The following is a 12,350-nucleotide window of genomic DNA, read 5'->3' as shown; positions in this document are numbered from 1 at the left end:
CTTAAGACATTCAAGGCTGAAAAAGACAGCAATCAGGATCCGATTGATTAGGAATACAGACGGACTGCAACGTTCCACCCACCGTTTTGTACAGTATCTTTCACAAAATTAGGACGGCGATTTTGTTTTCCCAAAACCATCTAGTCTCTGGTAAAAAAACAGGTCTAAGTATATGATGGGATAAAAATGAAATACCGACGACGACGACGACACCGGCGAAAACTCCATAATCCGCCATGCAAACAAACTACCGATAAGTGCACAAATTTTTGTGGTGGCTTTAATAGAACTGGCAACTTCGTACGTTTATCTAGTATATTCTCTTTTACAAAGCTATAGTTAAGGATTTTTGGGAGAGTAAATACTTTCTGAAGTTCTAAAGCGAAACATGTTTTCTATTTGTTACGTATTTTTATTAGTTTGTATTCATTTTTTGTTGTGACGGATTAGGAGCCCTACCTGCCGGCTGGAGTGTGAACTGTGTACCAGTAGTCATTCGCTACTGGTTCGTATGAATCAGTAAAGAAAACGTAAAGAAACGAGGGAAGTTTGGAGAGGCCACAGTGACATATGCGGTAAAAATATTTAATTGAAATTCAATGGATCAGCCATTTCAGGGGTGTTTCTAAACTTTAAGGCAAAGTTAGTAGTCATGAATGTTAGACAATCATTCTGATTTCCTGATTAGGGTAAAAGCAAAAATCACGCAAATTTAGCAAAAAATTAGTTACAAGCAAATTGCAAGTAAAAATACACAAATATTTGGCAAATTTTAAGAAAAATGTACAATAAGTAAAAAAATTAAATAAAACCAGATTAAAAGCTAATGTTAAGTTTAAACAAGCTTCTACTATAATGAAACGAAATCAAAAAAATTCCCCCAAAAGAACGGAAATATAAAAACGCGAAAAAGTGCGAAAATTACGCAAAAATGTACAAATTATGCAAACATACGCAATTTACATAAAAAATGCGCAAAAAAAGAAAAGAGGAGTTGAAAAACAAAATTTATGAGTAAAAAAATGAGGTAAAATTTACACAACAATTCAAACGCAATTTTTTTCAAAGGCATGGTTTAACAGTACAGGTACCCAAACGGCTGAGAAGAAAAACGTCCCCACTTTGTTTTATAGTCCCAAAAAATTCCGCTACGAACACCACCTGCGTAGGGGATCTTTGTTTTCAATTCCGTGTTGATGTCAATAGATCATTGACAAAGGAACTGCGCGGGGTGATCCCATACTTATCGAGGGGACTGTAGCACAGTTTCCTCAATCGGGCAACTTTTTAGAAGGGGGTGGTCATTTTATTAATGAAGCATTATCTCTCTCCTTCATCTCTTTCTCCGTGGAAAAACTAATCATACATATCACATATCAGAAATCTTTTCTCAGAAGATTCAGAAGATCTCTCCCGCAATAACCTAATCTCAACTCATTCCTTTTTACAAGCCTTCCTTAGAGTTATAAAAATAATTACAGTGCTCACTTTTTCACGCTTAGCATTTGGCAATTTTTCCACTTAATATCTAACATAAAGGAGGCAAGATACCCAGCAAAAATTGTTTTCTATTAGTATCAGGCAAACTTCTTTTTTCTAGATTCCAAAGTCCTAATCGACCAAAGGAAAATGTATTGTTTCAAATATTTACTTCTTGATTATATTACCTTCGATTTGGTCAGTATTAGCTGCAGAAATCGGGCTGTAATATTAAACTATGATTAACAGTTAACAGTGTAATCATTATATGGTCACTAACATTAGTAAATGAAAGTATATTAATAGAGAATTAAATTAGAAAAGATTGAAAAAGTTAGTCGATGTTATCATATGCTTTTTTCGTTTTTTTTGTTCATGATTAGTGTTGGTGAAAAAGAACGACAAGTAAATTCTTATTTTTGCTCTTGACGTCTTGAGTTTTTGGAAAACAGTCAGACTTAAAGGGGCTTGCTTAATATTAGGTACTCGTTGTTTAATGTAACTGTGTTCTGATATTTACCAATTTGGTTTATAGGTTAATCTCCAGCAGTAATGGCTTCCGGAAAACCACGCCAAGATCCCTCTAGTCTGGACACTGAGAGGAAAGCGAAAATGCATCAAACGCCAGCATCCATTGAAGCTTTGAAAACATTCAATGAATCTTCGGCAATCACAACACATTCTGCGATGGCCTCACTTGAAGCTTCGGCATTCACAGTTGAAGATGCGGCAATCGTTTTGAATGAGGGTGAAGCTTCCTTGAGAGCAGTAATGGCCTTGGACGAGCAAGAAGCTGACTTGGGTACGAAATTGTCCGAAAATCCTATTCCTATCCGTCCGGGTACTCAAGAAAAATGCCGTCTGAAGAAGTAAGAAAGAACAACAGGTTGAAATGCAAGGAGAAGGAGTAGTGGATCCGAGCAAGCCCTGTTTGGTGGTAACAGTTACACAAAACGTGCTTCAAATAGTGGTTGTCCACCAGCCATCAGAATCAGATGTTGAAATGTCAGCTACAGCTACACTGGTTCAACCAATCCAAGAAGGAGAGCAGGCGAATCAACTGATGGATTCGCAGCTCGTGCCACCATCAGCTCATTTCGTCCTGCCACTTGCTGACTTGGAGTCGGATAGAGAAACCGTAGGTGAATCTATGATTTCTGAAGAAGCTCCTCAGTAACCTCCTCATCAGGCCCTTGATCTGTTAATTTTGGAAAAATTTTAAATTGCAGTAGTCGTTCTTTTTTTGTAAATGTTAATTTTTTTTTATTAATTTGCAGAAATCCTCGTAGGCCTACTGAGCAAAACAAGTTATGTCTCAACATGCAATGCAATGTAAACGAACATGCAATAGAGATATCATGGGTATCATTGCGCGCCGATGAGTTGCGCTGGGCGTCGTTGCGCTGGGCGTTGTTGCGCTGGGCGTCGTTGCGAAGGTATCATTGCGCGCCGATGAGTTGCGCTGGGCGTCGTTGCGCGCCAATGAGTTGCGCTGGGCGTCGTTGCGCTGCGCGTCGTTTAGCTGGGCGTCGTTTCGCTGGGTGTCGTTGCAAGCCGACGAGTTGCGCTGGTTGCCGTTGCGATGGGCGTCGTTTCGCGCCGCGTCATTTCGCTGGGTGTCGTTGCAAGCCGACGAGTTGCGCTGGGCGTCGTTTCGGTGGGCGTCGTTGCGCTTGGTGTCGTTGCTCGCCGACGAGTTGAGCTGGGCGTCGTTGCGCTGGGCATCGTTTCGCTGGGTGTCGTTGCAAGCCGACGAGTTGCGCTGGGCGTCATTTCACTGGGCGTCGTTGCGCTTGGTGTCGTTGCGCTGGGCATCGTTTCGCTGGGTGTCGTTTCAAGCCGACGAGTAGCGTTGGGCGTCGTTTCACTGGGCTTCGTTGCGCTGGGTATCATTGCGCGCCGATGAGTTGCGCTGGGCGTCGTTGCGCTGGGCGTCGTTGCGCTGGGCGTCGTTGCGCTGGGCGTCGTTGCGCGCCGCGTCGTTGCGCGCCGCGTCGTTGCGCGCCGCGTCGTTGCGCGCCGCGTCGTTGCGCGCCGCGTCGTTGCGCGCCGCGTCGTTGCGCGCCGCGTCGTTGCGCGCCGCGTCGTTGCGCGCCGCGTCGTTGCGCGCCGCGTCGTTGCGCGCCCCGTCGTTGCGCGCCGCGTCGTTGCGCGCCGCGTCGTTGCTCGCAATGTTTAACTCTAATATTTGCTACGAATAATACAATTACGGATAGCTTAAAAATTTTGATTTAAAAAATAAATATTTATGAATTACCAGAGATTTGTTATCCAGCAACACTTCAAATTTCTCAATCCCCAAAACGGTGGTTTTCATCAAGCGCAAAGCTGCTAGAACATTTCGGAGTAGCCAATTTTGTTGCAATAGAATAGTATTTGGATATGGAGTTTGCGAATTTCATTGCATGATATTTCTTTAGTCGCCTGTTCAAATATGAAGGGTCATTGAATGGTCTTTCACAGAATTCACACCACTTTTCTTTAGCTTTCGGAGGATGTTCATTCATTCGGTGATGTGCAACCTGTCCATTTGTATGGAAAACATCTGGCATTAATGATCTTATTTCATCTGTAATTCATAAATTTTTATCAGTAATTTAATTATGTTAATTTTTATTAAACTTATACCTAGTATCCTGTCTGCAATTTCGGTTTTTTCTTTCATTGCGGTAAATTTCTTTTGTTTTCTAAAGATAGCATCTATTGCACTAGCAAGCGCCAACTTTTCAAAACAGATCTGTCTCTCTTTAGTTATTTTCTAAATTAAAATAAAATAAAAGTTAATTGCTAACTAATTGATTATTAGATAACTGAATATACCCCGTAAACTTCGCGGAAAGTAATGTTCATGGTATTTGAATTGTACATTTGAAAAGCAAATAGATCGCTTAGCATGGCGACACATCCAAAGGGAGTAAAACCCACAATATGATTGATTTTTTTCAGGATTTCTTCAATTTTATTTCTTTTCTCTTTATATTCCATCAAAAGCTTGTTAATCTGTTTTAAAAATTAAAAATATTTAGTAAATATAACAAATGTTAGTAATTGAATTATTCAAACTCGTCAACCTTCCTCGGATTCGGTAAACTAGACATTTTTAAAAAATAATTCATTTACATTTTCCATCACTAATCTTCTTTTATTACAATATTTAGGCTAGGAAATTAAACAATGTTGTTGGATTGAAATCAAACTCGAGTTAGGACATTCCAGGCTCTAGCCCTGAAGTTATGGACGAAATGAACGTCGATATTCTCTCCATGGGCGTCTCGAACAACGGCCCGACACTGCTCTCAACCCTCATGCACCGACCAATTATAACGCTCACGGTACATAACCCAGCCGACCTCTCCCAATTTTTTCCCGAACAAACGAGAGTTTTGATGTCTATTCTCTTTTTCCATTTTATTTTATTTTCTTGTTTTGGGTCTGCTTGGAATAGATTCTACCTCCACGGCTCAAGACGACCACATCAAAGGGGCGTCATCGTCGCGAAATTCTAGTCCCGTCAACAACACCTCGATAGTGAAACTCGAACCTTCATCTCTGCTGGAACCAGACACGCGACCAGACGGCTTAGAACCTCAAGCTGGACCATCGCAAGAAAGCGAATTTGATAGTAGCAGACGCGGTGGGAAATTAGGTTCGCACATTAATCCGCTGGAACCTTTGAACGTGCGGACGGATATTCATTTCCCACATTCTTGTCGCGCTATTTTAGGGAAGGGCATACCGGAGATCCCGTGGACGGCCGAGAGGTTACGGTCACAACGCCAATTTGCTTGACCGTTCGCTAATGTCTGCAGACTCGTTGGACGACCCGGCCGGCCCGTCTCAGAGGGAAGGCTCGAGCACTCCCGATTGGACGCTTCTGACCGGCTCCAACAACAGCAATTCCAACAACACGGAGCCGCTGCAGGAGATGTCGATCCGGGGCTTGAATCTCTTCCACTACGCTTCCGTCTCGGAGGTGGGCATGTACTGATACATCCCCTGAAATTCCGCCGCCGATTGGCCGAAACTCCGGAGGTATAATTACTAGTCAATTCAAAAATGGGAATCGGGCGAAAAATTCAACGTTTAAACGGTTGTATAGATTGAACGGGAGCTGAATAATTGGGGACTTCAGTTCGCCAATAAACTCGTTCCCTGTCCGGCCGGAACTTTAAAAGCGCCGCTCCTTCTCACGGGAACGAATACAATTAATACGATGGCGACTGGGGCCGTGAAATGCAAAGTGAGTTAATATTCAATTTTTCTATGGAATAACTCGAATAAATTTTTAAATCCAATTCATTTCGAACAGAAAGAAAAATTTGCGGTTCTGTCAAGATGTCGGAATGGATCGTCGTTTATCCGACTAAACTCAACTGTCAAGTTCGATCCTTCGTTAATATGATGAAAAGAGTTGGCGGTCCTAAACGATTTCACCTGCCGGAACCTCATTAGTAAATTAATCAGCTATAAAAAGATTAAATGAAAACTAAATTTTGATTTAATTTAAAAAGCTTTCCACTGGACATGGATCGAACCAGTGATTACATCAATGCTTTGCGGGATAACACCCCCAACCGATACTATGACATCGTCATGTGCGTGTTGCGAACCAATCGAACGAACACATATTCGGCCATAAAAAATACACCTTTTGCGAAAGGGGTATCCCCTCACAGGTATTATTAATAAAACAAAATTATCCTGTCAAATTTTTCACCAATAATTCTCTCTTTCAGGAAATTACAGGTCGAATAATTGAGGGAACCGAAGGCAGATTAATGTCGGTGGCTACCAAAGTCATGACTTAAATTGCCTGCAAGTTGGGAGCACAACCGTGGACACTAGTTGCGCACCTTCAAAGAGTTATCAATCAAATCCGCCATTTACACATCCAGCAGTTAAAAATAAATTTGTTTATTCTAGCCCTGGATGATTGTAGGATACGACACCGATACGACACCGACACCGACACCACAAATACGAATACTATGTTCCTGCCTCTCTGTCGTCCACACACCTGGTGTGCGGACGCGAGTTTTCCCGGTCCGACAAATTCCAGCACCACCTCAAGACCGTTTACGACTACGCCGTGCCCCGCGAGTACAGCAACGCCTGCTACTCGCTGCCCTAGTATTCGTCACGGCTTCCACTCCTCGTCACTGCTGCTTTCTACTCTCGCCTGCTGATTGCTGATCGGCCAACAAGCTGCTTCTTAGATAACAGCAGGGGAAAAACCAAACCAAACAAAATAAGCAAAAATTCCTCTTTACTTTTTCTCTCACCTTATTCGCCTCCTCCGTCAGAGTTCCAAATAAACAAATTCAAAGTGCTTCCTTTATTCATCAAATAATGTCTCGCTCGCACTCCTCACAACCTTCATTCGACTCTACGCGCCGCTGGAATCCACCTAAGCTATGGTTGACGCGGTTCCTTATTCAATGGTCTCGCCCACCCCTACGAAGAAATCTAATCCGACTATTGCTCCTGCACTGGGACCGTTGAACTTGGGCCCGTTGCCCATGTCAGCCCCACGCACACAAAGTTAATTTCCTGGCTACATAGCTATCAAACTTTCTGAAGTTATAAGCAAAGGGACTCTTAGATTTTTAGCGCACTTTCTTCGAAAAGGTAGACACAACCGCAACAACAAAGTGGATCGGTGGTTCTCCTTACCTGAGCGTCGTCATTTTGGTGAGATGATTGTGTCTTGGAGGCGAGATTGCCTGAAATGACCATCGGTTCACCAGAGTCGAGCACGTGATGACTGGCCTGGATGTGAACATCGGGCTGTCGGACAACATTATATTGGGAACTCTCGCCTTGGCCTACGATGCTTCCACACCGTCCTCCCGATGGGTCGCACGAAAAGTTAACATTGCCCGTCTGCGACACAAAAACGCACAGCAAATTAAATGTCGACAGCTTCTACATACACCGCGCATTCATTTATTTAAAAATATGGCAACATGGTAAAGAATAGATTTTTCGCGCCAAAAATATTCGGCACTCTAAGCGCGTAAGTGATTCCCCACGTTATTGCCAAGAATTTAACACAGTGCGTGTGTGTTTTTGTTTACTGTGTTTGTTTACTTGATTCTTTGTGTAGTATAATTGAAGAATGGAAGAACTGTGGAAGAAACTTAGCGATCCAGAACAAAAGCAAGTGATTACAAAGAGCTGTCCAAAACATTGGTTCATTGAATGATATCCAATGATTGGATGCAACCATAATAGAAGGTAGGAATTAGAAATTAAAATTACATGTTTACATACTACGTTAAATCATTGTTTTGTTTAATCATATAGATTGCTTGGATCAAGTACGCAAATCCCCATTGCCTATTTACAGTGTTTGCTATGGAATTTTTGAAGAAAAAACGCCGTTTCAAGTGCACACTCGGAATTTCTCTCCTACATCTGGACTTAGTAACTACATCAATCGAACTTGTGCCGACGTCAAGAAAAAAATAGAGAAAGCTACCAAGGATTACCTTTCCGGTAACCTGTGGAAATCAGTGTTCTTGAAGAAATTACTAGAAGCTGGAACGGGACCAATGTCCGGTTAGTTGAACTTTAATTTCACATCTCCATAAGCTATTCATTATAAATTTTTTTTGTACTTTACAGATGAACAACTTCTTGCAATGTGGGACAACATGGTCGTCGAATCTTCTTACTACGCCTTGGTAGAACCGGTACTGGAGTGGGCCCCGGCGCCGGTGGGACGTCCGATGCTTTTGTTACCCCGCTGTCAATGCGGTGGATGGAAGCGTCGCGACGACGTACTCGGGAGTGTGGAGAAAAGGAGGTTTGACAGGTTAACAGGATCTACACCGAATACTATTTCCGCATGGGACATGCCGTTTTTGCGTGGCATATTCCGGAATTTTAGAATACATCTCAAAAAGTCGTCAGATGTGAGGGTGCAGAACAGCGTGAGTTTCAAAATTAATCTTTTCATGGCGTCAGACTGCCGCCTCCGCATAGCCGTTGCTTTGCGCATAGTATAGGGACGAATTCTCCTAGAGAACCCCTATTTACGCAGTGCATATTGAAATGCCCCTGCTCCGAACTGAGGTCCTTTATCGGTGCGTATGTGGATGGGTACCTCAAAGTCGACACTATTTCGAGTTACCGCCTGAATCAGATTTCATGCGAATGGGCGTAGTTTCACTGATGGATGACCGGCAATCCGGATAAGCGGTCAGTATAGTAGCAGTATGACGTAAACCTCAAAAACATAATTTTTTAAATTAATTTTTCAATTTCGTTTTGCCAATTAAATTATAATTAACTCCAAAATTTCCATCGATCATGTCAGTAAATACTCATAATAAAATGTTTTCAAAGTCAAATAATGGTATTACTCGTTAAGTAAGTCAAAAAGGCGTTAGTAATTACACCTACTCATGCAAGCCCGGTTTAAACCTGATCTCCGATGGCAAACTTTGTGTCTATATTTTTTAGTTAATTCACCAACGCAATCAGGTTTCATCAAAATTTAATTTCAAATAATTTATCAATTTCTATAAAGATCACAACAAGAGCGGGGAGATGGGAATGTTCGAATTGTACATCGCCATGGAAGTGAGACGCCAATTGGACGACGCCGACGTTGAGTCGTACACGGCGGCAGCCGAAGTGTGGGGTTTAGTCGTCATCCTACATTACATGCTGTTCGGGAGACATACTTCGTGCTCCCGTGCAGATTATACCAGTCGGTCAACGTCCACACAACGTACGTATGGCAAGTCTATTTATTTTCCGCTTTTCGATGCGTCTGGTTATTTATCATAGATTTTTTTATGTCGTTTTACCTGGTTTGTAACTTGGTAGGAAGCAGTTTGGTTGACGGCCACGGAGTTGCGGAATCCATAATCGGGACCCAGCCATCGGAGCAGCGTACGACAGAAACGTAGAGGCAAGACTAGCACGTCCCGCTTCAACGTACGACCTGGCCTGGGCTGGCCAAGGAGGAACACCCTGGGGGGAGAAAGGGAGCCGTACAACTAAATACCGATATTGTATTCTCAGGTTGTGGCAGCAATCAAACTGCTAAATACAACTGGTAAAATTAAAAATGCATTGTCCTTCTTTGTTTCCCTAATAAAAAAAACCTTCTTACATAGGAGCCCAACCAAATCAGTGACTCCAATAGCAAAAAAATCCGCTCTATCTCTCTCTGAAAAGAATTTTAGCTCTTTTCCAACAACAGGCAGCGAGACAGTAAACGAGCCAAGCAACAAGTCAAGCTCAACTAACTCGAGAAATTATCACTCAAGTAATTGCGGCCATATCGGCACCTGCAACGCCAATGGTGAATGTAACCACAACAGCGCTATTGACGTTTCGTAAGAAGCAGTTTGGTTGACGGCCTTCGACATGGCTGAATTCCACCTTCCAGAAAAATGGCACAGCACTGCCAACCCCCGGCACGATAATTTTTACCACTATTAATTTAAATTTTTCATTGAACCTATGTTTACCGTATTTGAGTTTTACTTTGTTGACTGCCCTGTCATTATATTGTAGCAGGTATTGCCCAATACAATGGTTTTCAGTTTGCAGTCTCATCTTTGTCAGAGAATTTTCACGAATTGCTGTAGTGGACTACGTTACGACAGCGAAACAGAACCAGGACTACGCGCGACAGTTTTTGGTTGGTCAACGGTAATGCATTTACACATTATGGACTGCGCCTCTTGCCCGTTCTGAATTACCGGTCTAGAATACGGTTAAAGTCACCATCACCTGATTTCGTCCGAGAAACTACGAGATAACATTTAAATCATGTTTTTGTTTCAACATCTAATAACAGTTATTCAGTGTTTTGTCTGTAAGCAATCATCGGATCGCAACTGTATTGAAACGGCAAAACCAAGATCAAGCAATAAAGAGTGCACATAAGAAGAGATGGACGTGAAGGAGAACCTTTGCGCGTTGAGTCGCGAGCCCAAATGCCTGCTTCTCTCTACAGTCTCGACTCCCACGACCGTCGTGACACCTATCCATGCATATGGATACTATCATTAATACACAACATTCAGTACGTGTTAAAGTTAATGTCTAAGCTAATACTCATCAATTAGTAGAAATTTTGCGTAAAAATCCTTCGACATCACCACTGTAAAATGAAAGCTGACAATTTAAGGGGTCTGTGAAGGAAAATTACAGATTTCGTTATCAAATGTCTTTTTTCTTCGATGTATAACACTGTTTTTTTTTCATTTCTAGGTTTTCTTTGTTTTCCTAATTTTTCATGGTGGTTGTATATTTTCCTCTGGATATGAGTTTAGCTGAGCCTGCTTTAACGGCAAATGTTAAATCTCAAGATAAGTAAAATTTTCCTTCGTATTTTTTCCTGAAACATTCTCAAAAATTGAAAGAGGATTAATCTGGTGGTTTAATAAATTGGCTTTTAAGTGGTCAAATTCCTTAATTGTCTTGTCAATTGATGGACCAGAAGAAAAGATTTCACAAATTTATAGGGGTTGAATGATATTCAACCTGATGGTTGACTCGAAAGGCTTGGCATTGTCTTGGTAATTAAGTGGTCAATTTCCATAGCTGGCTTGCTAATGGTAGTATTTAGACATTAAATGAAAATGCAAGTCAAACTTTTATTTACTGTATTTCTTTTTTTCCTTGGCAGTGTTCGCCATAGTTTAATAGGTAATGTGTTTAATAAGTAAATTGGAAAATATCGTTTGATGTTTCGTTTTATCATGTTTGAACGAAAATCCTGTAGTTTCCAAAAAAGAGGAGTAAATGATGGCCCCAATCGTCATTTATTCTCTCCTCGCATTCTTATCCTATACTCGTGAATCCCACAATTTGCTTAGTTACATACAATGACAAAACGGCCACCCTTGACTGTCTTCTGAAAAATAAGTTTCGGGCTGTTGAATACAAATTTAAGAAATAGCAGCCAAGTGAAAATATTTCAGTGGTCAATGTAAATTAATATAGTTTGTTGTTCATCCGTTTCTTTGTCTTTTCTGGTTTAGGTATCAATGTTTGCAATTCTACGATCTAACCACTATATTGATAATAACATTTCATATACATTCAGATCAATCACATAATTCAGACTACAAAAATATCTTTACGTTCATTAAGTTTTCATTGATGAAAAATGAATTCCAAGTAATTGGAATCCACTTTTAAGGTGTTCTGGCAAAATGCCCCTACTGAAAAACGGCATGGTTCTTTCAGTACTGATAAAGGGAGAACATGGTGCTTTGAATAGACATTCCCTAATCCTTAAATGGGATTTTTAGCTGTGAAACCGAAGAGGCGATAGGTTTCAGCAGTACACAACCTATTTTGAGGCAGGAAACGTCAATACACAACAGTATTTTCTCCTCTTATTGTAGCCAAAGACCCATGGGAGTATTCAGTGGGTACATTTTGCCTGATCCGCAAAAGTGGTTCACAATTACTCAAAAGGGATTAATTTTGAAAATGATAACTCGAATATTGTGAAGATCCATATATAATCTGATGACTACATTAGAGGAAATGATTTAGCATATGAACGATTGACAATCTAACTGCTGGAAAAAATGACAAGGCGGACAACACAAGTTATAGGTATTTAAATTTCATGTGTTTTATTAACATTTGAAATACAAAACACCAGTAAAACAGAAATTCTAAATATTTAAGACTGTCTTTGCCCTCCTTCTTCATTCTGTTACATTTATTTCTCGCTGTCAACTCTTACTTCTTCTCCCGTGGTGTCTTCTCGCTCTCCCAGTTTCAAAATATCTTCAATCTCTTTCTCACATTCTTCGGAATCCAACTTTCCTACCCAATGAGTTTTTCCGTCTCATTTTTTCCTTCCTGTTAAATTAAGAACATGTAAATAT

General features: G+C 41.2%; 1 protein-coding gene across 1 annotated transcript; it reads left to right on the top strand.

Moving 5' to 3' along the window:
• Positions 1-5,671: 5,671 nt before the first annotated feature.
• LOC124326933 (piwi-like protein 2) lies at positions 5,672-6,165 on the top strand. Its single transcript, XM_046785649.1, has 3 exons — positions 5,672-5,719; positions 5,789-5,930; positions 5,991-6,165. Exons 1-3 carry the CDS (start codon positions 5,713-5,715, stop codon positions 6,163-6,165), a joined length of 324 nt encoding a protein of 107 aa, XP_046641605.1. The 5' UTR covers positions 5,672-5,712.
• The last annotated feature ends 6,185 nt before the right edge of the window (positions 6,166-12,350 follow it).

This window comes from Daphnia pulicaria, chromosome 2 (assembly GCF_021234035.1).
Source record: "Daphnia pulicaria isolate SC F1-1A chromosome 2, SC_F0-13Bv2, whole genome shotgun sequence".
Taxonomy (NCBI): Eukaryota; Metazoa; Arthropoda; class Branchiopoda; order Diplostraca; family Daphniidae; genus Daphnia; species Daphnia pulicaria.
Note: the sequence above shows the minus strand (reverse complement) of the source record. Positions and strands in the feature narration are given on the sequence as shown.